Here is a 25752-nt window from a genome sequence, read left to right on the forward strand (position 1 = left end):
CGTCAGAATTGGGTTTTTTTTCTTGGGAGCTGAAGAACCTTGGAGCAGAGAGGGCACCGGGCCTATGCCAGGGTGCGCGGGCAGAGGGTCAGCCCCGGCTCTGCACAGAGACCGTGAGTTGCAGACCTGGGAGCACTTGCCGAAACCGTGTCCGCACCTCCCGCGTACTTGGATCTATACGGGTGTTAGGAGTTAGCGATGAAGTTGCTAAGCACACCTTGCCAAAGACTTATCAAAGACACCAACGAGGCTGTATGAGGGCACAAGAAAACATGTTCTAGCAAACAGTGAAAGTACATTAACTGAATTATTCATTACTTGCAAGTGTAACACCTGATCACTCTTTTCACTGTCACCTTCTTTTTGATAAATTGCTTCTAAACAAACAAAACTAATTGAAAAAATAGAGTTGGTGTCTTTTTTATATGAGACGTGATTGATTGCAGTTTTGAATTGATTAGTGTTTTGAAAGACCAAGTGACTGATGTGCCTTGGACACTGAGGACCCGACCCTTGCTACTAGCACAGCTTTTCTGTGGTGGACGTGGTGCCAGCAGTTCCCTCCTGTGTCATGACTGCACAACCAGTCACACACAGGAGAGGGGCCTGGTGGGTGAACCTCACCCCTGGAGAAGGCAGCAAGTAGGAGAGTTGCAGGCATGGCAGGATAGGGGAAAGGCTCCTCTCAGACAGCCCACACCCCAAGCATCTTACAAGTCCAGTCCCCAGCTACAGCCCTTGTATTTGCCAGCCCAGCCAGCCACACATCTCTTGCAACATGACCATGCATAGACCAGCTCTGTGGGTCTGCAGAGAAAAGTGTTCAATGCCAGGATGGATGGGGCTTGGAGAAACCTGGTCTAGTGAAAGGTGTCCCTACCCATGGCAGGGGGTTGAAACTGGATGATCTTTAAGGTCCTTTCCAACCCAAGCCATTCTGTGATTCTATGAAAAAGCTGATAGTGCTATTGCAAAACTTTTCATTCATCTGTCATGGGAAAAAATGTGGAAACCTGTTATGGATGCATGCTGAAGGTCCAAAAATCAAGATGCCACTAAAAGAATCACCTCTGGGCAGTGCAGAAGACTGTGCCAAAGACAAACCCCTGGTTGTGACACATAAGAAAACCACCTGCTCATTGTGAGAACCCCCCTCAGTATTAAGGAAAACTTTATATTCTGTAGGTTTCTTTTAGGAGCCTGAGAACCTTACCCCTGATTTAAGCGTACTCAAGATCAGAGCCAAAGGGACTTCAACTGTCTACAAAACACAAAGTTATAAAACTGAGGCCTGGCTTGATTTTTTCCCAACATTTATTTCTATAACTTTTATACCCCAAATTATTTGCACATGAGATAGATGATTTGTGGATGCAGGCAGATAATTAGTTATGTCTAAATCCCAAAATCATTACAGGGCATAATTACAAATGACAGATGAGATGTACTAACTTATGGGAATAGAGTTCTAATGACCTAAAATATGTCTTCAAAGATAATAATGGAGAATTATGGTCCTTTTATTTCCATCTTATGGAAATTCGTGTAGCTTTATTATGTGAAATTGTTAATTTTGCATTTGCCCTGAATTCTGAGCAATGCTCCTGCAGTATCTATTTAGTATTCTCTACTATTCTGACAGAGATTAATATTTTTTCTATGTACAGCCTGGTGTTGACAAACTGTAATTTAAAGTTACTTTAAAAAATATCTGGAAGCAACTATGAACTCATAAATATCAATGCAAGGTCTAAGTATGAGGAAGAAAATATTCAGTTGAAAATGCTAAGAGAATCCTGAATGTCATCCAAAGACTAATCTGGAAAAATTACAGGTCAATACAGAATATTAATTGCATTTTCTGTATTTTGCTCCAGAGATTTGACAGGAGATACAATTTGGATTGAAATACTTGAAAATATTTAATCGTGCAATCAAAAATTATTAACTCACTGCATTCTAATGTGCAATAAGGAGTTTTTCTCCTTCCCCTCTTATTTATTACAAACAGAGAACCTCTGAGGCATGAGAGAGGCGTTCATACAGGAATTCAAGGAATCTTCCTAGCGAAGGAGGAAATCAGAAATTAAAATACGAGAAGGGAGTTTGATTAGTTGGACAGTAAAGAAAGAAAACTGGTGCCCACTTTGAGCCTTTCTGTCCAGCCTCTGAGAAAAGAGGACATTAGAAAATTAGATAGAAATAAAAATATGCTTTTGGTGTAAGTATGGATGAGGTCCCATAACTCTGCATAAATTGTTCATCTGGAGGAACTGGCTCGGCTATTTCAGGTAGCTTCAGACTAGACATGACCTCCATCTCTGGAGAGGATGTGGGGAAAACATGTCTCAGTCACCGCATAACACTTTGTGTGCTTTTATTAGCAGCAGTTCCTGTTGCATGCTGAAAAATAAAGTGCTGCTTGATATGTTGCACAAAATGTTCTGTTTCTCCTCTTACAAGTAACATTTAGGGAGAAGATGCAGCGAGAATAATGGGAATTATATACATTTCACATAATTCTAACCATTCTACCTCTCAAAGTCCAACCCTCCTGGTGCAAATGCTGATGGATTCACAGCTGGCAGGTTCTGCATGGAAGAAGCTGCTGGCTGATACAGAAAAGTGAGCTAATCCAGACTTCAGTGCATATTTCATTATAACAGGTTATTTCAACACTGGTTTACCTTAAACACATTTTCTAACCACCTGCCAGCATACATACTTGCATAATTTGAGAAAACCTTGGTACTTTTCAGGAGACTTGCCACTACTCATTCCCTTGGAGAGAAGGGTGGACGAACAGGTTGTGACCACTCAAGGATAAAATGTGAGCCCTGTGCAGGTCATTAGAGATTCCATCACTGGCTGTAACTATGTCAAGATGACACAAAACCTGCTCAAAGACAAACAGACCTGAGACAAAAGGAAGAAGCTGTAAAATAGAAGCCCCATCAATCTGATTAATTCACAAAATTGAGTTCCTTTAGAACCTCTTTGTAAAATATTCTTACCATTCTTATTAATCTTACTTATTCTGGAAAAATACCTCTAGTATTTTTCTAATAATAATTGTACTAAATAATTGTACCATAGTCTCTGAGATCTAGATATCTTAATTAGATATTTTTCTTTCTTTTTCTTTCTTTGTTTCTTTCTTTTTTAATTCTCTGAATTTCCTATTGTTTAGGAAATTATTTTTTATATTTTCAGAATTTTTTTATTATTTTTTCCTTTTGCCTTGTGACTTTGAAAGCTAAATCCAATGAACTGTATTAACTGGGATAACACGGTATCAGCATATTTCTGAGCAAGTTAAAGCAGGACTTTCAAAAACAGTCAAGGTGGAAAATGTTCGGGGGGTTTTTTTTCTGAAACTTCAGCTTCAAAAATCATGTGACTTTTCTGACTTGAGAAGAAAGAAGCCAGGCACTTTCTGTTCTTATACAACAGTAGGTTTCCTGATAGCGTGACTTCCTCATTGTGAAATGCAAAACAAAGTGAGTTGAGACAACACAAACACTGCTGTCTTTCACAGAGACGGTATTGCCCGTTTTTGACCACAGTATATTCATTAGATGTATGTAGTTAGGTTCAGTCCATTCTTTGCTAGTTTATTCAGATTTAATCCCCCTACCAAAAGCCCTGTCCTGAGGGATCCACAACCCATGAAATAAATCTTAGCTCTTCTACTACTAGCCATTGGCTGTTGCTTTGTGACTTGGAAATGCTTCTGTTCTTTGGGCATCTCCCTTTTTGCACCAATAGAGGATAAACAGAGCCAGTTAGGGTGTTTGCATAAATCCTAAATTATTCTTCCAGGGCTCCAGGTACTTTCCACTGTGTGCCAAAGGGTTTTCTTGGCTAACACGAGCCACCAGAATACACACTTCTTTATGCAATTCTCTTGTAGTTTCATGTTTCGTGCTGCCCCTCTGTCTAAATAAAGGAGAATCCTGTTGGATGTTGGATACACTGAAAAATAGGGTGTGAGTGTTGTGAGAGTCAGCAGCATGACAGTGCCTTCCCATATCCCAAACCACTCTTAAGTCAGATTAACCTAAATCTAAGATCAAGAGCTCATTTACAGTATCTAAGGATGGACGTGATAGTTGCACAGCAATAGAAGAGGGTGAAAAGAAAACCACATGTATGCCGAGGAACTGCACTTCTCCTCTGAGTGGCCCAGCTGGGTCCATAGACCACACGGTCACCTAAATCATGATCCAGCTCATTCCTCGGCACAGGTCAACATCTGTAGGTCATGTCCAGAGGGAGAGCAGGGCTGGGAATAATTCCCCCATCCTTTCATACTCCAAAGTCATTTTGGGGAGTCTATCCAGATGGAATTTCCTCATCTTACCCACCGCTATCCTCAGGGACATCCATACCTCCATCGGGATGGAGCCTCAGCCTCCCTTAGGGCAGACTATTGGCAGTTCCCCCCTGTTTTGAAACCACTCCTGTCCTTTGTACTTCTCCCAGCGCTGCCCCTTCCCCTCCGGTCGGGGGTGTCACGGTGCCTGTGCCAGATTGGAAAACGTCCCGATCCCAAGGGTAAACTCCGGTGTTTTGAACTCTTTTCCATCAGGACGCTCCCGCCCGGGGGAGCGCACCTTGGCGCTAGACACCCTCTCCCGCGCAGCAGGCTTGGATATGGATCCTTACTCCGTATTCCAAGCAAATACCGAGGCCTTTTTCCCCCTCTCTCTCGTCAGCGATGCACAAACCGCCCCCCGCGGCCAGGGCGGCGCCGCGGCCCTTTTACAAGGTGCCCCTCCAGGGAGAGCCCCAAGACAGGGGCAGCGCCGGGCTCGCTTTTCGGGCTGTCCGTGGCAGCCGGTGCCGGGAGAGGCGGGGCCGAAGGTCCCGGCGGTCCCGGCGGTCCCGGGGTGCCCTGAGGGCCGGTCCCGTCCCGGGGAGAACAGGGGGGGTCTCGCCCCGCGGCTCCGCAAGGGGGCGCCCCCGCGCGGGAGGGGGGGCGAGTCACGAGACGCCGCGGCTGTTGCCGGCGGGGCCGGGGCGGGATGCGGGTGGGGCGCGCCCATTGGCTGTGGGCGACAGCAGAGAGCGCGCCCATTGGCCCGCGCACGGCGGGAGGCGGGGCGCGGGCGTCTATAAATGCTGCGGCAGGAGTCAGAGCGCCACTCTCCGAGCCGGGGAAGCAGGGACCGCGAAGGGGCTGCAGCAGCCGAACGCCGCCGGGACATGCTCGCAGCCTGACTGACCGCAGGTGGCCGCCGCGCCCGGGACACGAATGAAGAAACAGCTGCTCCTCCTGTTCACACACCGGGGACTCGTCAGCCGAGGGGGCCGCAGGGGGAAGCGCCGCCGAAAATGGCATCGTTCAGCATCCGCGCCGCGCGTCCCGAGGACTGCCCTGAGCTGCTGCGACTGATCAAGGTGCGGGCGGGGCGCGGCCCGGGGGGTCCCTCAGTCCCGGCGGTGCGGGGGGGTCAGCGCTGACGAGCCCTGAGCAAAACAAGGTGTTGCGCAAGGGCGGGGGGGCGGGGAGAGGCCGCTCACGGCTCCTTCTCTTCCAGGAACTAGCCAAGTACGAGGACATGGAGGACCAAGTGGTGCTAACTGAGAAAGGTACGAGGCGGCGTCAGGTCGCAGGGTGGGCTGCCGAGTGACAGTGTCTGTGGCTCAGGTGCCCGTGTGTTCTGATCTTCCAGAACTGCTTGAGGATGGTTTTGGCGAGCACCCTTTCTACCACTGTCTGGTTGCAGAAGTGCCGAAAGACCAGTGGTCGTCTGAAGGTGAGGCTTCCCGATGCTTATTTTTGGATACTAAAAATACAGAGGCATCATGTGCTTAATGTTATCGATTGTACATAAGGTTTCACCAGCGAACTGGGGTAGGAGGAGTAGGTTAAGTGGTAAATGCAGTAATGTATAGTGATGCTCTGCTGAAGTGGTTGCTAATCCTGGAAGCATGGGAAGATCAGGTATAACATGATGTACTTGACTCCAGTTTTTCTTGTTTTTTCTTGTTTGACCCTGACTTACCTTTATGTAATTCTGTTGAATCACATTTTTTTCTTTAATTTGTCCCCAATCTTCAGGTTACAGTCTCTAGCTTCGCCATGTACATGGCCCTTCCGTGTACATGGATGGGCGGGGAGGTAACTAAAAGATCCGTTACACAATAAAGTAGATGATCATAATATGAGGTAAGGTCTACAGGGACAAGTGCTGTTCCCAAACCTTTACCAAAGACACAGTAGATCAGAAACCTGTTTGCACGCTTCTCTTACAGTATGTGCAGAAATAGTTAAAATACTCAGGGTTTATGTTCGAGTGGGCTGTTGTTGGAAGAGTTGTTTCTCTTCTTTGTTGAGCCACAGAATTAAAATTGAAGCTGCAGCTTTACTTACCTTGACTTTATGGTACTGAAGGTAAATAAAGCAGCGTGATGCTCTCATGGAAGCTTCAGCTGAAGTGCTTGAAATGCTGCTGTGCAGGTGGCCTGGGATTAGGCCTTCTCACACAGTGTAGTTACTGACAAATGTACACAGAAAGATCAGTGTTCTTCAGAGTTTGACAGACTGTTCTGGTTGCTAAGGAAGCAGAGCTGGGGCAGTCATCTAGATTGTGAGCTGCTGTGTAAAGTTCTTACTTGTATTCATGAGTGGAAATACTGATAAATCAGTAGGGTGTGCTTTACTTTGTAGAAAAAAACCCTGTGTTAGCACTTACTGTGATAGTGCTTTTGAGGATTTCAAGGTATGGCTAGGGCAGACTTTGTTCTGTTAGGCTGATACAAGTTTGTCAGAAATCATATTTTCAGTTGTGTGCTTACTTGTAAACTTCATTTTTAATTCTAACCTAATATCAAATGTCTGCATGTTACAGAGAATACATATGTTTAAACATGCATGTAAGACTTAATATTTTTGCCTTCTAAATTCAGACGAGCTGAAGTTACATCCTTTGTTTCAGAAACATGTGTTGTGGGCTTTGCCATGTACTACTTCACTTACGATCCATGGATTGGAAAACTGCTGTATCTTGAAGATTTTTATGTGATGGCTGAGTATAGAGGTATATATTACAGAATGAGATTAGTTGCTTATAGGACTTTTTTAAGTTTGAAACTTAAGTTTCTTGTTTCTTTTTGTTTCTTTAGGACTTGGTATCGGGTCAGAAATTCTGAAGAACTTGAGTCAGGTATGTCTTAGTGATAAGTCTAAACAAGCAGAACTGAGCACAAAGCAGTGTCCTTGCTTTTCTGTTAACTGTGTGGAGCTTTTCCTTCAGCACTACGCTGACTTTAAGGAGGTCACAGGACACTAGACAGCTTAAAGCATTGTCTAGAGTCTGGTAAACAGTGAGAAGTGTCCGACAGAATGAACTCGCTGACTGGTGATGCAGAGTTGCTGAGGAATCTCACCGGTTCTTGCTGTGCTCATGACCCGGGGCTGCTGTGTGAGCGTGTGGTGTGTCCTGCCTTGCAGGTGGCTGTGAAGTGCCGCTGCAGCAGCATGCACTTCCTCGTCGCCGAGTGGAACGAACCGTCCATCAGGTTCTACAAGAGGAGGGGCGCCTCGGATCTGTCCACTGAGGAGGGGTGGAGGCTCTTCAAGATTGACAAAGAGTATCTCTTGAAGATGGCAACAGAAGAGTGAGAGATTATTCCAGCAAATAAATTCTTTCTGCGAATATATATGCTCTCTGAATAAACTCCTTCTTGCTTTCTGTGTTATGTACATGTTGTAGTGGAATAAAGTAGTGTGGATCCTAATAATGAGAACGCTATGCAGGTGTGGTCATAGAGTAATTGGTACTGTGATCTGGAGTTGGCATCTGTGAAGTTCAGCATGTGCTTGTGTGCATCCTTTACCAGTGTGGGCTTGTAATCCTTGTATATGGAAACTTCATTCTTGTAAGTGTCATTCAAATGTGTACAATGTACACACTGGTAGGGTTTGTTTTAATTATTGCCTTTTATAAAAATAAATAGTGTTTTCACTTCATGGCAGTAGTTTTGACTTTAATTCTCACAAACAGTTTTCAGTTAAATAACATGCAAATTAATAAAAGACTTGCTGATTCACCTAAACATTATCACGATGAGTGAAACAATTTACCGTGGTCTCAGTGGGGTAAAAGGTGCACTTGTGTAGCCATGGGACCCAGTGGTGAGTTTTGAGCACCTGAGTGTTTGGAGGGGTTTGAGATCAACCTTTACTTTCTGGGTCGTGCAGAGCATCCTATCTTGTGAACTAAATTTTAAGGTACAGCTGGGGTCCCTAAATCAGGCTCCTTCTCTCTGGAAAGCAGCTCCAGAAAATCTGGAGCTTGAGCCTTCCAGTTACCTGCAGATCACCTCGGTTGGAAGGGCATAACCTTTAAGGGGAAGATGCATCCAGGTGTGGTTTTAAAGCCTAAGTAACAAAAAAAGGTTTTGACTGGTCACATGTAGGAGAAAGTATTTTTACAAACCACAAAAAACCTCTATTATGTGACTTTAAAACACCAAACTTGAATGTTTCTGGTGACCTGGGTTTCTGTACATGATTTCAGATAAGGTTCAGCCTTTCTGCCTGTGCCTCAGTGGTGCTGAGCTGCCTGAAATTAAATGCTGTGTTAAGCACTTAACAGAAAACAGATACTGTGTATTTAAGCCTTTGCACAGCAGTAGGTGAAAACAATGCTGCTCAGCAATTTTTTAGTTGCCTTTGAAACAAGTTAATTTTGCAGTACTGTGTTGGCCCTTCTCTTAAATTGATGGTGAAAGCGGGTGCATGCAAGATTTACACTGCTCCCCTCTTGTTCTGTGGTAACCCTGCAATAAAAAGTTTCTTTTGGCCAGCACTGCTTTTGCTTCAAAGGAAGGGAAGAGACTTATCTGCCTTATAACATTAACTGGTTTAAATAAAACAAAGTTTTAAACTGCATAAATCACATATCACTTGGAAGATATTTCCTCATCCTAGAGAGTAGAGGGCAGTGACTGCTTCAACTATGGGTAATCCTGAACTAATTTTCAGACTAAGGTATCATTGCCTGGAGCCAAAAGCAAGCTGTGCAGGGCATTTAGCATGAAACTATCCTTATTTTCTGTTTTGTTTCTGTTTTTAGCTGAGGTGTAATCAGCAGTGTGCCAGTTCTGCCCAGGTGTGACGTGTGGCTGTCAATTGTTGCCTCAAAAATAAGAAGACTAATAAAAAACACATGAGCTCTTGAAAGAGAGCAGAAGGTAGCTCTTCCTTGGGGGCATCAGAGGATGAGAAGCTCGACATTGTCTTGGCAACATGTGCTCATCCCAGAAAACCAACCATGTCCTGGGCTGCATCAAAAGCAGTGTGGTCAGCAGGTCAAGGGAGAGGATTCTGCCCTTCTACTCTGCTCTTGTGAGACCCCACCTGCAGTACCATGTCCAGTTCTGGGGTCCCCACCACAAGAAGGGCACAGACCTACTGGAGCGAGTCCAGTGGAGGCCACAAAGATGATCAGAGGGCTGGAACACTTTACCTATGAAGTCAAGCTGAGAGAGTTGGGACTGCTCAGCCTGAAGAAGGCTCTGGGAGACCTTCTAGCAGCCTTCCAGTACCTAAAGGGGCTGCAGGAAAGCTGGAGAGGGACTTTTCACAAGAGCATGTATTGACAGGACAAGGAGAAATGGCTTTAAGCTGTAGGAGGGCACGTTTAGATTGGCTGTTAAGAAATACGTCACTGTGAGGGTGCTGAGGCACTGGAACAGGTTGCCCTGTGGATGTCTCATCCCTGTAAGTGTTCAAAGCCAGGCTGGATGGGGGGCTGAGCAACCTGGTCTAGTGGGTGGCATCCCTGACCAGGGTAGGGGATTGGAACTAGATGGTCTGTAAGGTCCCTTCCAACCCAAACCCTTCTATGATTCTGTGATATATCCAAATGGTTGTCTGGACAAATTCCAGTTGTCATCACAGAATCTGTCACAAAATTACCCTGATTGAGCAGGTAAATTTCTGCATAAGAAACAATCATTTCCAGACACTGCCCATGGCTGTGCAGCACCTCAGCTGCTGTGAGAGTACTCATACCATGCACGGGAGCCTGAGATCCAAATCCCTCTCCTACCCAAGGGGAACAGAAATCTGTTTCTCGCTTGGCCGAAGATTAAATGCCAGGCTACAAACCTCCCTACTGGCTCTTGCTCAGCCTGTAGTCTTCTGCAATTCAGCAAGCCAAAGGAAGTGAGAGTAAGCCCACCCAGTGAACAGCCCAGTAGCTGGTGATGGAGGTGGAATGGGAAGGCTGAGATGGCCTCCAGCAGCTCTTGCTGAGCACCAGGGTGTTGTCTCTTCTCCTTGGTGAAGCTGCAGTAACTTCACTGGTTACTCTGCCAGCTACATTAACCTACTTGTGCATCTCAGTCCTAGTGCAATCTGTTTTGGTTATTTTAAGCTGTGCATCTGGCTACGTGTATCAGACCAGAAGGTGATTGCTAGTAGAGCAGTTTAAGAATGTTTTTATTTTGAAATTAACAGTTCATTAGATATCTAGGCCAGACGTGCTTCAATCTCAGGCCCCAGACTTCTAGAGCACAATAAAGCTATCAAAGCTGCATGACTGAATGGAACGAGCCAACTAATTAGGCATTATAATTAGGAAAGTAAGCAGCTTAGTCAAATTTTCAATCAATTTAGAATTGTTTATCGTATTTTGTTCATCTTCTATCATTGCATTTTCTAAACAGATTTTGATGAAATAGATTCTCTGGGAGTCACAGAAAACAAGTGAGGCAGTTCTAAATGAGAAGACCTTTTCTAGCCACTGGTGATAATTTTAAACATTCATATATTAAAGGAAAGACTGACACTAACCTTTCAGATGTGACTTGTGTTGAGATCCTATTAAGCAGTAGGGTTTTTAAAACCAGCAGAAATATTCTCACAGTTTTGGTAACAGTCTCCAACAGTGATATTGTAATGCCGTGGGTCAAGACCAATTTTAAATTCCCTCAATAACTTTCTCAAGCTACCAGGACACCAAAGTGACTCTGGTACTACAACTGAGACATGCAGCAGAGTATTTCCTGTGGCTTTAGGCGCTGGAGAAACCTCACCTGGTGCGCCTTTTTTCGGCTCCAGGAGCAGGATCACACCACCGAGCTGCAGTGCGAGCGTATGATGGGGGCTAAGCAATGGCTTTGAGCTATTCACTGGTATCACACCGGTGGGATCCCATCACAGCAGGGGCACAGGGCTTGCGGGTGGCCTGCAGGTGTGTCAGCGCCACCCTATTCCCTTGCCTGCCTCAAGGGAAGAGTTAGAGAGGCGGTGTTAATGACAGCGCTGATAACATCTCCAGGGTGGTGAGGTGCGAAGCTCCTCCTAGCTCTCGCTCTCAAACTCATGACCCAGTAAGTTCTCCTAACGCTGAGCAAGCCAGCAGGAGATTTCGCAATTGCAGTGTTTCCACGCTCCCGTCGAGTGGGGTCAGAAAGGTGGCCTTGGACAAACTTGCGGCCGGAGGATGCGTCAGAGGACCGTACCCGACTGCAAGCAGAAGGAGTGCCGGGCTCGCCGCCCCCCCTCCACTTGGCCTTTTCCTGTTCACAGGCTTCTGCATAATGATCTGAGCCGTAGCCATAGCGACGGCATGGAAGGAGGCTTTTTTTGTCTACATAATTTAAGTTAAAACAGAATATATGCGAGAAAAACAACCCTTCTCCCTCCCCTCTTCTTGTAAAGAGCCTTTGCTGTCAACGTAATTCAAAAAGCCAATGCAAACTTTTCCTCCAAAGAGCATAGGGGGGCTTCAATGCATTCCTGCATGCGGTGTTTTGTCTTGAGAGACTCGCCATCCTGGAGCCTGGCCCGCTGAACGCGAAAGTCTCTGCTGCTGGGAAAACACCAGCTACGTATGGAGAGGGATTCAGGAAAGCTCTGCATAATTCCCCGCCACACGGCGCTACCTCGGGCTGGAGGCCAGCCCAGAGGTGTGCGTCACGCCTCCCTCCCTTTGAGATGACCAGAAGGTTTATTTCCTTCAGTTTGCACAAGTTTCCTCCTCACAGCGCTCGCTCCCTTGGGCTCCCCCTTACATCCCTCGCGGGAGCAAAAGCTGAGCAGCTGGAATGCACACACACACACAGGCACTGGGAACAGGCTGACTGATGGCAGCGCCGAGGAAACCCGCCTGGGTTTAAATAATTCACCTCACGTAACAGACTCGGCTTTGCCCAGTTGTTTTCCTTGCTTGGGCAGGATTGCTTAAACACCTTTTTTTCTTTTTTTTTTTCTTTTTAGGAACTCATGTTTCAGAGAAGTGGCCGCTGTTTAAATAAATGCATCAGCTGCTGTTTGAAACAAAGCAGCCCAGCAGCAGCATGCCAGCTGCTAATGTTTAATCTCACTGCAAACTCAAAGCAGGCTCTAACTTCACCATCCAGTCGCGACTCCCTCCCAAGGCTCTTCCTTCCCCCGCCCCCCCCCCCCAACCTGGCTAACCGGTTTTGCTGTCCAGAAGGTTTTTGGTAAATGCAATCTTGATGGAGGGCTTCAGAATCCATCAGGAGCTCAGACTAGTCTCAACAGGGAGCACTTGGAGGAGAGGGTGTAAGGCTGAGGACGGTGATGTGGGCTCTGGGGTAGGAGCACAGCCCACCACCACTGTAGCCCTGCAAGATGTTCATCTCCTGACCCTCAGGCCTCGCCCTGCCACGCTCTGACTTTTTCTGCAATCAGAAACACTCCCCATGGTTGATAACAGAATAAACCACAGGTTTATTAACCGAAAATAGGGAGAGATGGGGAGCAATTCCATCTTCAAACCTGTTTTGATTTTATTTCACAGATTTACTCCAGGCCAAAGCAGGAGATAAAAAGCCCCAGGAGATAATTAGTTCATGAGGGTGGAAAACAAACACCCTGTTCAGAAACTGCTCTCAGGTAAGTAGTTTTGTTTGTGTTTTGAACTTTGCATATTTTGATTGTTCATATAGCAGATGTCAGCTGGTCACATCCACTCAAAGGGAAAAGGAACCTCCATTTTCTTGAACTCTGTTTCCCTTCTCCATCAAAACAGATTAAAAAGAACGTGCTTTGGTAAGATGAAACCAGGTGCCCATCCTCTCATGAAAGTTTGCTTTACAGCATGATGAGGTGACTTAACATCTTCACATCACCTCCTGGGAACCCACTGAGCAGGGATGGGACATGAACCCCTGAAATTCCTACTAGAAACCTTCCTCCATATGAGAAAAAAACATGAGAGAGATGGTAGATTTCCACATGAAAGCCCATCAGTGTTTCCAAGTAACTGAATATTGCAGTGTTGTTTTCAAAATACACTGATAAAAGTGCAGGGTGAGATTTTTCAAAGCTGGTTACTATAATTAGGCACCCAGATACCACAGCGAAGGTACTGTTGAACAGTCTTTCTTTATTGCTCTTATGAAGAGCAAACTCCAGTCTGGGCTCTCCATGACCTCCCTGAACTTTCTGAGACACTGACATACAAACGCCACCCCACAGCTTGCACAGGAGCAAACAAAAGACTCATAGTCTCGTGCCTTTTGCAATCAGTTCACGTGACAGAGTTTGGGTTTCTTCCCCAGCCAACTTCCTACCATGGAGTAGCAAAAATGTACAAGAGGATTTCACACCACAGCCTGAATGTGTTTTAGCTACAGTCGCAGGCACAGGGGTCTTTTTTTTTTCAGAGTTAACATAGAGGGACAGATCAAAATCTGCATTCACTGCTCCTAGAGGTAATAACCCCTGTATAGAGCTGTAGCTTTGCCATTGGGGCAGAAAATGTAAATTAAAAAGGAGGTGGGAGGAGAGGTTTGCAGTGCTGAAGGAGGCCAGGTGCAGGGGCTGACCACAGCCTGCCACAGGAAGCCACGCATCCGATGGAGGAGGCATCAAGGGAAACAGTGTAGGCTTTACTCCTTCCAGATAATGTAGTCAAAAGAAACTAGAAGACTCTTATTTCACAAATTCAGAAGTCTCAGAGGTAAATTCCTGGTATACATTAATAATTTCTGCATTACTTTTACTGCCTATTGATCTCATTAGCCATAACTCAATGCATTAGCAAGCACTGGATTTCGTGGTGTAGGAGCAGGAATTATTGCTGAACAGCAACTGGCAGAACTGGCAGAGAGAGGCAGTAGCAAGTGCTAGTATCAAAGAAAGAACACCTTATTAATCCAGTTTTAAACAAAACCAAACCCAGCTGAAAATTCAAGGGATAGTGGCCATCAGTGTATGCTGTTCCTTAGCCAGGCAAGGAAGCACACCCATTTTATGTAACCACATATCTCTGAAAGCTGTAAAGCTGTCAGACTGTAAAAAAGGGTGATAAACCAAAGTCCACCACATGACAAAGTACAGCTGGTACAAATGACAGTGAAGTGAGGACAAGGTTAAAGAATCCCAAAGGAAAACAAAAATAATTTACGTAAGCAAATACTTGGGATTTATAGGCACGAGTTGACTACCTTCTCTGCACAGAGAAGTAATAAAATTATTTTGTATTTCCATGCTGGGTTTGCCATAACCATGATTTGACTGAAATTTGATTACAGAAGTCCTGCAGGGACCCAGAACCCCAGAGCTCCTTTTCTTGCCATTTGGGCTTGGTGTCAACAAGCTATTATTTTCTGCTGTTAAAGCCAAAGCACTTTTCACTCCTACAGCTCAGCATAGACAGATATCCCTGCTTCACTCCCAGGCAGGACCATGTTTGCCTCTAGGTCCCCATAGCCATGTGCCTCTCCAGCACAGTTTGGGCAGCTGGCGGTTTGCTTGCACACACATCTGGTTTCTCAGCTAGTTTATTTCTCTAGCTGTGTTTATTTCTGAAATAAACACAGCACTGCAAAAGTGAAAAGTCCTCTTAACACAGGTCTAAAATCAAGAAAAGGTGTAGAGGAGGATGTGACATTTTCTCCTGTTTGATCCTAGAGAAGCTGTTGAGCCTTTTGGATCCAAGAATTGATGGTCTTTTGATTTAAGATATAAAGCATCAGGTGCTCCTGTTTGCAGAAGTAAAGGATGTAAACCAGATGTAAATCCACCTCAAGCATGTGCAGCTTGCAATAAAAGGTTAGAAACACAAGTGCACTGTGGGCTGTGCTGGGCCAGCCTTTACCTCTTGCCAGGGTGCAGCCCCAGTCCCTCAGCTGACCTGCAGAAGACATTCCCCACAAACAACTCCAAGTGTCAAATTCTCATAGAGTCACCTCTAGTGACACTGCAGCCAGCAAAACCTGCCTGGCTGCAGCACGGGGAACATCTGCAGGATCAGCACCTGCCAACACACCACACGGATGCACACCATGCCAGTTGGAGCTGAAACAGCATCCTTTTCCAGTGAGGCTGAGCCTCATGACATGGCAAATAGTATTTGAGAAGAGCCTGGGTTTGTCTGAGACAACTTCTTTGCAGTGAGTGAGCTGTGGCAGTTGAGATTTAGTGCCTGCCAGGGCACCACAGCCAGAGTGATGTACATGGGCTCACTGTAGTCTCTGTGGTGGGAGCGTGATGGAGGAGAAACCCACTGAGGTAAACACGGGCAGATGTGGGGAGCGGGTGTGAGTTCATCCCTCCTCAGGCTTTTGGGCATGCTGAGGGCAGGGGAGGGCTGACAGTGGGTTTGCTCTGCTGCCAGGCCCCCTCAGCAGCTGTTTTACATCACAGGAAGAGGAAGCTCACACTTCTTCAGATAGGGAAATGTCTTGTCTGAAGAGGCTTTCAGACTTGAACGTGACAGGCAAAGGGTGTGTTATGGCTCCGTGGGTGCACACTTGGCTGCCTGTCTCACAGGCTGCTTCCCGGCACACTGGGTGAAACATGCACTCAGTTTTATAAGTGAAGAAATACAGTTCCCTGCAGTGAAACAAGTGTTCCCAAAACCAGCTTTCTGCAACACAGCTGGCATGAAACACCAATATTTTTTCCAGAGAATCTCTTTTACCAAAACTCTGCAAACTCAGCCACCACCCCAGGCCGGGCAAGTACAGCCAGGATGATGTCCAGGGCTGACTTCAAATCAGCCCTCAACCTGGGAACAACTTCCATGGACATCTGGCAGAGCTGCCACCATTAACTGAATCCTCCTTTTCTTCAGTGCAGTTTATTTAGTCCCATGGTCTCATGTGTGACTCGCATCATGTGTGAGTGAGCACACACATGTGAGTGCCTCTTCTTTTGCCCCATTAAAGCTACAGCTAAAAGATTTTCCCCGCAGAGATATAGTGGAATTTTACTTCATTCACAGCAAATACACTCAGTACCTGAGTGATAATGTGCATAAATAGTACATAAGTTGCATCTGATTATGATACACTTTTTTGTGTAGTTTCCATTGAAGGAATAACAGTGAACTGCTAATGCTCATATCAAACTGTGGGATGAGTGGATTTACAGTGCACTGGGTGAAGAACTGGCTGAAGGGCAGGGCTCAAAGGGTTGCAGTGAATGGGGCTACATCTGTCTGGTGGCTGGTCAGCACTGGTGCTCCTCAGGGCTCATTTCTAGGGCCAGTCCCGTTCAATGGACAGAACTGTTGGGGCTGTCTAGTTTGGAGAAAAAGAGGCTGAGGGGCAACCTCATTGCTCTCTACAACTTCCTGAGGAGAAGTGGAGACGGAGGTGCTAGTCTCCCTGGGACCCAGTGATGGGATACATGGGAACAGTTCAAAGCTGCATCACCAGGGGAGGTCTAGACTGGACATTAGGAAGCATTTCTTTACCAAGAGGGTGGTCAAACCCTGGAACAGGCTTTGGAGAAGTGGCTGATGTCTCAGGACTGTGAGCATTCAAGAGGCATTTGGACAATGCCCTTAACAATGTGCTTTGACTTTTGGTCCCCCTGAAGTGGTCAAGCCATTGGACTAGATCTTCCTTGTAGGTCCTTCCCAACTGAGATAGGTCTAATCTGTTCTACTCTGTATTACAAGGAAATCTACAGAAAGTGTTGAAGATATTAAACACTGAATTCATGTATAAAGTAATTTGTCCTAAGTGCTTTATTCTTGAGACACACAACTGTATATTTAGAGAATTAAATAAGAGACTATCACAACCACCAGTAAGAAGTGTGTAATATACCCTCTGTTTTGGGAATTGCTGTGCCTTGCAACCAAGAGCCATGTTTTGTGTCCTTTGCCCAGCCAAGAAAGACATGCTCCACCCAGCAGCCACAGCAAGTCCCCAGTGTGTGCCAGCAGGGCGAGGACCTGGTCCCCACAGCAAGGACCAGCAGCCCCAGAGTGCCCCAGCACCAGCTGACCCCTGCCAGCTGCCTCCCCAGAAGTGTTACAGGGTTTTCTGGCAGGGGGGGAGAGCCCACATCCCATTGAGCCCTGTGGCAGGGCTGACTAATGGCCAAGCCACATCTCCAGTGCAATCCTGTTTGCTTACAGTGAGCCAGTCTCCCTTCTTTTCCTGGAGGGCAGTGGCTGGGTAGCATTTGGGCTTCTTTTCATGCCTTTTGCTTTGTAAAAAGGGCAGGAGGTCCTGTGGTAAGCCTCTGGGCTGTGTTGCCTGATATGTGGGGTCTCAGCATCATTTCAGGATCACCTTCCTTGGGCCATCGCCTCAGGAGAGGCCTCAGTGCAGCCTGACACCATGAGCTCACACCAGCACTGCCAGGAAATCCAGCTTCCTGCAAGGGAGCCCTAAAAATACCAGTCGGGCACCCAACACCTGCCAGTTTGTTTTTAGTCAGAGGCCCTGCAACACTCGGTTTCATCTGTTCTTTCCTGCCCTGTGACAATCCCTCATTCCACTGACTCATCTGAAGGTACATAATGCCCAAGTAACTTGGCACTCAGCAGGAAACCCTCCTCTCTGCTGTGGCTGATCAAAGGTAACCTTCAAGAATGCACCAGAAAAAACATCTGGTGCAGTTTTCCAACAAACCGTTGGTAACATTTATCAATCCAAAACCACCACTGGACTGGGATTATCATATTACATATTACTTCAGGGTGTCTAGTTATGTTTTCAGTAAAATAACAGTGGTTTGTTAATCAATAAAGATTAACAGGCTTAATCTATATTAATCTATAAAGAGATTTAGGGCACTATAATGGCACAGGCACGCTTGGAGAGGCCCATTTAGCTTCTTTGTTATAAACACACTTTTGCTTGTTTTTTCCCTTTCTTTCTTTTTTAGGACAAATGAAATAGATCAGATTAATAAATCAGTGCCTAAATCTCCATCCCAGGAGAAACAAGGAGATCTTCTGATTGCCTTGCTACAATAATTTGTTCTCTATGAAATTTTTTTTAAAATCTCACAGTAATTTCCTTTTCCTAAAGTCTAAATGTTTAAACATCAAAATGTTTAAAGAGTATATCACCTAGAGCAATCAAAAGAAAACTCATTATGAAATATAATAACAAGACTTTGGGGCTACTGTAGCACCTTGAGTGAAATCAGAGTTGGAAAGGCTGTGTCCCTGGGTGTTTGCCCATCTCCAGCCTTGTGCATCCTGGAGAAACAAGTCTTCCTCTTACACAGCTGAAGTCACCCACAAAAATATCCCTTAAGCTTTAACCTGGGGAGGAGCATGTGGCCCCCTCTAACATTATTGCTGGTAGTAGAAAAGGGGAGAAAGGAGAAAGGGATTAGATGAGAAACCAGTCCTTACTAGTGGGGGAAGAAAATCAACAGTGGAGAGCATGCATAAAAATATCTACTACAGTTTCTTTGCAGGATTTCACTGTGCCCTTTTCAAACCACAGTGAACACTTTTGCTCTCTCTTGCTTTGATGTTTCTTTTTTCCTTTTGTCCTCATCCCCACACTCACCACGGAGGGAAGGTCAGGTCTGAAGACCTTACCTGGCCAAGGGTACCAGCACGTATGTCCCACTGCTGTCCCTTGAAACTGCCCTCACATGAGCAGGAAACTGAACCCTAGAAAAACAAACACAACGCCAACCTCTTCATAAATAAACACTCATAACCTTCCAATATGTCCCTGTTATGCAAGGCACGCTGTAACACCCTTTCAGGGCTGCTGGTCGCCAGAAGTGCTGCAAAGCTGCTGTTGCCAGGCTTTAAGAGACAGCCACCTGGATCTGCAGCCTCTCCCATGAGGCAGGAGAGGCCACTGCTGGGGAGACAACCTGTGCATACCCACGTTGGCACTGCACGATGTCCCACGGCCCCACACACCATGTCTGTAGGAATAAGGGAGCACCAGGAGTCCTCCAGACGTGCTGCTGCAGAACTGAGGTCCCCCGTACCTCACCTCAGGTGAGGCCATGTGGCCAGCACAGCCACCACCACTAAAAATTAACCCAGCTCAAAACCCTGATGTTTAAAATAAATTACATTTTAAAAAAGACTGAGCTTATTGTTCTCCAGCTTTGAAAAGTGGAAATACTGTCCCAAAATCAGTGATGAAAGCTGCTACCTTACATGAGAAGGAGCTTGAGGAATCTCTATATAAGAAACCTTGCAAGCAGGAATGATGAGGTGTCAGAATTCCTTAAGAAAATTACTGAGGTGAGAGAAAAATGTAGGGAAGACCTCAGCAGGATCCCCAGGCCAGGGAGGTGCTCTGGGCAAAGCCAGGAAAGTCCACCAGAGAGAGGGATCACAAATGCAGCAAAAGGAGAAAGCTGAGAGGAAGCAAGTTGGTGCAGAGAATTAAGTCAATGATCAAGTATGAAAACATCATAGGATCCTCTGCCTTGGGACCCCAGCACTCAGTTGCTGCAGACATGAGCAGATAGAGTCCCACTTTTCCAGTTGGGAGAGATGGTGCTGAGCTCTCCCATGCTCCAGAAGCATCCCTCTGGGGCTGGCAGGTGAGCCAGACGGGTCACTCGATGCTCCTCAGCCTTGCTCCAGGCAGAGCTGTTTTTCAGCTGCAGGCAAAGAGGGGAGAACTCCTGTGCAGATAAAACTGCTCCCCTTATACCTTTCACTTCACAAGGAAAACACAAACATACAGGAAGTCCTGCAGGACTACTAATTAAAATTACCATTTCACACCTCCTTAGGAGTTATGATTTTATTTGTGGCAGTTTACTTGCAACTGATGGCTATGAGTTTATTCATGGTAGTGCCCTTTCAGGATAAAAATCGTGCTTCGAGCACAGCACAGCATGTTATTAGCTCAGAGACTTGTGGCCTGAGGTATGTAATGAGTTCTGCACATCTGTGTTGCACTTCACCCTTACCTACTGGGAGCCTAAAATCATCTGGCTTTTTTGCACACATAGTTCAGTTACTTTTGGGTGTGAGTCACTCTGGGCTGACTAGCCCAGGCTGAGGGTGCTTTTACACCACTGCTCCTCTACCATTCCTCAAGAAGAGATTCCCTTTAGCGGGCTACCCTCATCTGCAAATAGGGCAATGGTGTACAAACAATAATGCTGAAAAGCAACTGGTAAATATCTGGCTTTTTAAAGAGTTCGAGAAGGGTCACGGTAGTAAAAGAGGATGCACTCACATTTATATTACCTCTTTTTTCCACAAGCTAAGCCTTCTTCCCCTTTACTGTTTTCTTCTTGGTCAAAACACAGTTGCTGATTTTAGCAGCTGTGTATCTTGCTCTCCTGTACAAGGAGAGATCATCCTGATCTTACTCCATCGAGGCAAAAGTACAGCCAAAGGTTATTTGACCCCAGGGACGTGTACTTGTACAGTTGGATGCTGTGCAAAAGCTGCTAAATGGCAGAGGACTCCAATATTATGTATTAATTGGCTTGCTCTCCCACTTGGCAGGGAGGGGGGGAGGCAAGCAGTGCACATTTCCTTCTTTCTTCCTTCAGCCAACAACAGCTCATCCCTTTTACTGTCAGATGAACTCGAGTACAGGAGGGATAAACACAGCAGACCGTGCCTCACTGATCTCCCACTGAGCCACAGACAGGACAGTAAGCCCTTTGCTCCTGTTAGAAGCTGAGTTTTCTCCAGCATCTCCACTCAGTTCAGCGCACGACGGGCGGTGCTGAGCCCCGAGCCTGCCCCGGCGAGGCTTCTCCTCCGCTCCGCGCGGCACCGCGCCGGGGGCCCAGGCTGACTCACTCCCAGATCCCGATGCCATTCCTCATCTCTGGCAGGATATGGAAAATGTGTCAAGCCTGGCACACGATAGTAAATATATTCCTTTGGGCTGGCTCTGGTGCTTTCACCAGCCCGTTTCAGTTGAGGCAGTTTGTAAATGATGCTGTTAAGACAGACGATCAAAACCCCACTGGTGCGGCTCCTCAGAAAATGCAAAGACGACTTGCAGAGCGCGGCGCTGAATTACAAAACTGTTAAATTACAAAACTCTTTTTTTTTTTTGTCCGACGCCGAAGTATCAGCGCAGCGCTTTGAACGGAGGTTACCTTTATGATTCACGGCATGAATGAGCGCTTAGTGTGCGCATACAAGAGCCCTGTACGAATCAGGAAATGGCTCTTTCAGGTCTCCTGACAAAAGGAAGTGAGTCTGAGGCTTGCTAAATTTACAAAGAGGACGTTGGTGAACTTAATCTGGGGCAGGGGATGGGGGGAAGGGAAGAATCCCATTTTCTGTACACAATTTTTAAAACAACAAAAAAGAAATTAAAGGGGCTAAAACCGCGGTAGTGAGGGCTCTCTCCACAGCTGCCTGCCTGTGATCCTTAGCTGGTACGTGCATACAGCCACGAAGACTCTTCTGGCTTCATGCTTCAGTGTTTCCCCCACCGCTGGGACAGTGAGAGCTTTCCTACATCCCCGAGGTAAAGCTGTGAGTTGGCAAGGAGGGAGCATCATCGCACACCTCTGCTCGAGGCATTTCCCCCCCTCCTCCCCCTGCAGAGCCAGCTGCCCGCGGAACGGGGGCAGGCAGGGCTCCTCAGCACTCCCTGCCAAGTGCTGGATGCGGCTCACTTTCAGTTCAAAGACACTGATTACTCCTCGAGGGCACGGGTGCTGCGCCCTGCAGTTGAGCGAAGGTACTTCAGGTGAAGACATGGAAGATTCAGGTGGAGCGGGACACGGAACAGCTGATTTTGGAAGGTTTTGGTACGGGATGTGATATGGTCCTGTGGCCTTCACACCGTAACGGCCAAGGCAGGCAGAAATTCGGTTCTACGTGTGAGGTTATTCTTTATCCAGGCATGCAGTGGCTGAACTCACTTCTACCTTAAAATGCACACTAAGCAAGCCCCTGAAGCAAGATGAGGGGCTGTCACGCAGCCCTCCAGTGCTCGTCTGCACAGCCCTGTGGGCCACCTTCCTCAGGTAGGACTGATGGACCCAGGTTGAGAAAGAACAGCAGCAACAGCCTTCCTGACACAGCATCTGTCCCCTCAGCCAGAAAGCGTGTAGCTCGTGACCCATCTTGTCACTTCATGGGCTGCCTCAGGAGCTTCAGGTTAGCATTGCTGAGCAAGATTCAGACACTCAGGCTTCATATAAAGCAATCCTTTAGCTTTAGTCCAATTAAATTCTAGAGTCTTGTGAGGGTTTCTATTCACACTACAAAAAAAAGAGAAGTTCCCTGACCAGGCTGTCCCATTGCCCCAACTGCTCTGCTTTCATGGTGGGTACAAAGATTCTGGCATCACGACTGAGCACGGCTCAGGCTGCAGCAAGGCTATTCCCAGGCACACAGAAGCAAGTCAACTGGGATCTGTCTTCCTCTCTCCAGAAGATCCAGCAAAGCTTACCCATAAGAGGATCATGCCTCCATAACTGGGCATGGTGATGAGCATTGCATCCCATTTACCTGCCACAGCTGGACACAGCCCAGACGGACACTGACTTGCTTTGTGTGTTAGTTGGCAGATTTAGACCCTTAAATGCAGAGCCTGACAGCTTAGTTTGGTGCAGGCATTGTAGTCCCATTTCCCATGCAGAAAGGCACTTTTAGAGAAAGAAGATTGGTAATCAGCTGTGAGACATCCTCAGCCCACCTTTGAATTCACCATCTTTCAACACCAATGCAATGGCTACCAGTAAAACCAGCTTGAAAACATGGCAAAAGAAACTGGAGGAACCCATGAACTTCAAGACAAGATGAAAGTCCAGATCAGATTTTGGTCTTTAACCAGAGATAGCTAAGGATGAACTTCACTGACATGATATAGGAGAAAACAGCACAATTGCATCAACATACCAACATTTCTTCCAGAGGGACCCTGAGAAAGCTGCCAGCTCTGGTCAATTTAAGAACCATCCACAGTCAGAAAACGCAAGAATCAGCTAATGGTACAGACTTAAGAGGACAGGTGGTTGTTGCACAATTAGAAACACATTTTTTCTGCCAAAACAACTTCTGCTTTGTAGTTATGATATTGTTATCACAGGTTTTCCCTGTAAACAAGAAGCTTTTGTACCTGTCAAAACCACTCCACAGTGGGGCTGACCCAGCCAGCTGCCAGGCCATCCAGGTGCAATAGCCAATGCTGCTTTGAGATGCCGCATCCAGGAAGGTCCAGCAGGAAGCCACACTGGTCTCCCCAGCAAGCCTGAAGAGCCAAAATGCTCTTTGTCAATAGCAGTTTATTATGTTGAAACTGGCTTTAGAAGTAACTCAGAATTTATAGGAAGGTACAGAAGTAACAAAACAGAAAGAAAGGGAAAAAGAAACACATGCAGCAGGAGTTTATATTCATCCTGAAGTAAATATGCTCACACAGAGGTTTTTCTGCCAGGGCTAATAAACAGAGCAATAGCAATTCCCTTTATCTCCCAGGCCACTGTTTTCTATAGGAGTAAAACAGAATTCCCTCCTCATCAATCCTGCTCTTTATTGCAGTGCAGCAATAGGTCTCCTTGAAGGTGACAGATGCAATGACAAATGCTCCAGCACATTTTAGTTACAACCTCCAATAATAAGTCTGTGTCTGGGGCCTCCTGCAGCTGGAGCACAGAGTCTAAAACAGGATCTTGCAAGGAACACTTGTGGCAAAATCCTGTGTTTTTATTCAAGGCTGGAAGATTGTGCCTATTTACCTAATAGGTAATCCTGCTAACAGGATTACTCCAGCTTGGTGATGTTCCTTCTAGCAAAAGGAGAGGCTACACTGTGCACTTTCACTCAACTAACATGCTGCCTACACAAATTGTGATCTCAACATAGGGCAAAACCAACGACCTCCAGTTCTACAACTTCCACAAGCTGCAGATTAAAGATAATGTTTTTTTTGAGAGAGCACTACAACCCGGCCCCAACGTATCTGCCAGCAGCCTCTGCAGCAGAGGATGCTGAGATGACAACACTATTTAAGCTGCACAGACTCTGGTTATCAAGCCAAAGAGCCTTCAACTGGAAGGGTGACCAAATTGTTGACATGAAGCTTGGCTGGGGAATACACCATTTTTAGCTTACACTGTAATACCCACAGGCAAAGTCTGGCAAGAGATAACACATGCATGCACAATTTAGTTCCACGTAGCTGTGCATGTGTGCATACATACAAATATATTTTTATATATATATATATATCTACAGTGGTTGACTGCTCTCCTGTTCCTCATTAGGAAAGCCTGTGCCAAGAGAGCTGAATGTTCACAATCTCTTGGGCTATTACCAGCATGAAACTTTTTTTTATTTCCTGCAGTTGAAAAAAACAGAAGGTGTAAGGAAAGGATTTCAGCTAAGGCTGTCTTGCTCACATTTTGGAACTATTTCCTTGTCCTGTGTGTATGCAGGTGCTTGAAGGAAGTCATTTCCTGCTAGATAAAAGCATTCTGGTTTGATGTCAATCACTTGGGACATTTGTAAGCAATAGTGTAAATATGCAGTATGAAGAGGTGATCAAATGAAAAGCATTGAAGTGATGTTTATTTAACCCAGTATTTTTTAAACATGCACACACACATATATGTAAACAAATAAAGAATTAAAGCTGTTTCATTTGAATGAAACAAACTGGACTTTGAGGCAGTAAAAAGAAAACAGAACAGCTAACAACTGCATCAAAAATAAGAATTAGAGAAGCACTTCTTGGTGGAGTCTAGGGGTGAAAATACCTGAATTACCAAGTAATCATGTTCTTAAATGCCAATGTGGTATATGCCAAATATTACTGAAAAAAATACAGCATCTCAAGCTGTATTCCTAATTTCCTGGTAATCATCCTCTATATGATATGTGAATGCATAAGTGAAGAACTACCTTCAATGGAAGAAACAAATCTATGCTTTTATGGCAGGAGTGGTGTAACAGAGCAGTTACAGCTATGATTGATATTTCCCAAGTTTCCTTTCCACTACTGACAAAAACACTACTTTGATCCTCCCAAGCCTGCTTGAACCATGTTGGCAAGTTTAAAGTAAAAATAAAACCACACACACATACCTCCCAAACCCCTTGCAAGAACTCTTCTCCCTTAGCTATATCAACATACATCTTTACCAGCCTAAAACAATCATAAAAACATGCACTGAACATGTTGGGAGACACTGTTTTTCTGCCTGAGGCAACCACATGCCTTATGCCTCTATTAAAAAAGAGTTGGCCCATTTTATAATGCCCACACAGACTGGTATTCACATTGCCAAGGTCTGTTTGTTTTTCTCTAAAAGTTTATGGAATATGCTCAGCTGGAATATCTAACCATGCAATAACAAAGATGTTTAAAAGAATTTTGAATATGATTTACTTTGTATTTTCCTCCCTGCTCTTTTTAGAAAGTTAATGTATCATACAAGCACATATCTCATTTCATCCTTCCCCCATTCCTCATATTCACTGTTTAATTAAGGAGCATTTAAGACTCACCAACACAGCTTTAAATGCTCTGAGCTACTTGGATTACAGTAACTTGTGAAGCATCATGCCCCCAAAAGAGAGACTCATGGAAATGGCAACA

At 45.7% G+C, this 25752-nt stretch overlaps 1 protein-coding gene across 1 annotated transcript; it reads left to right on the top strand.

Annotated features, from left to right (window-relative positions):
• Positions 1–5135: 5135 nt before the first annotated feature.
• On the top strand, positions 5136–7978 carry SAT1 (spermidine/spermine N1-acetyltransferase 1). The gene is made up of 6 exons (XM_064646791.1): positions 5136–5403; positions 5544–5595; positions 5679–5762; positions 6945–7046; positions 7132–7172; positions 7460–7978. The coding sequence occupies exons 1-6, from the start codon at positions 5338–5340 to the stop codon at positions 7628–7630; spliced, it is 516 nt and encodes a 171-aa protein (XP_064502861.1). The 5' UTR covers positions 5136–5337; the 3' UTR covers positions 7631–7978.
• The last annotated feature ends 17774 nt before the right edge of the window (positions 7979–25752 follow it).

Source organism: Pseudopipra pipra, chromosome 2 (genome assembly GCF_036250125.1).
Source record: "Pseudopipra pipra isolate bDixPip1 chromosome 2, bDixPip1.hap1, whole genome shotgun sequence".
NCBI classification, from domain to species: domain Eukaryota; kingdom Metazoa; phylum Chordata; class Aves; order Passeriformes; family Pipridae; genus Pseudopipra; species Pseudopipra pipra.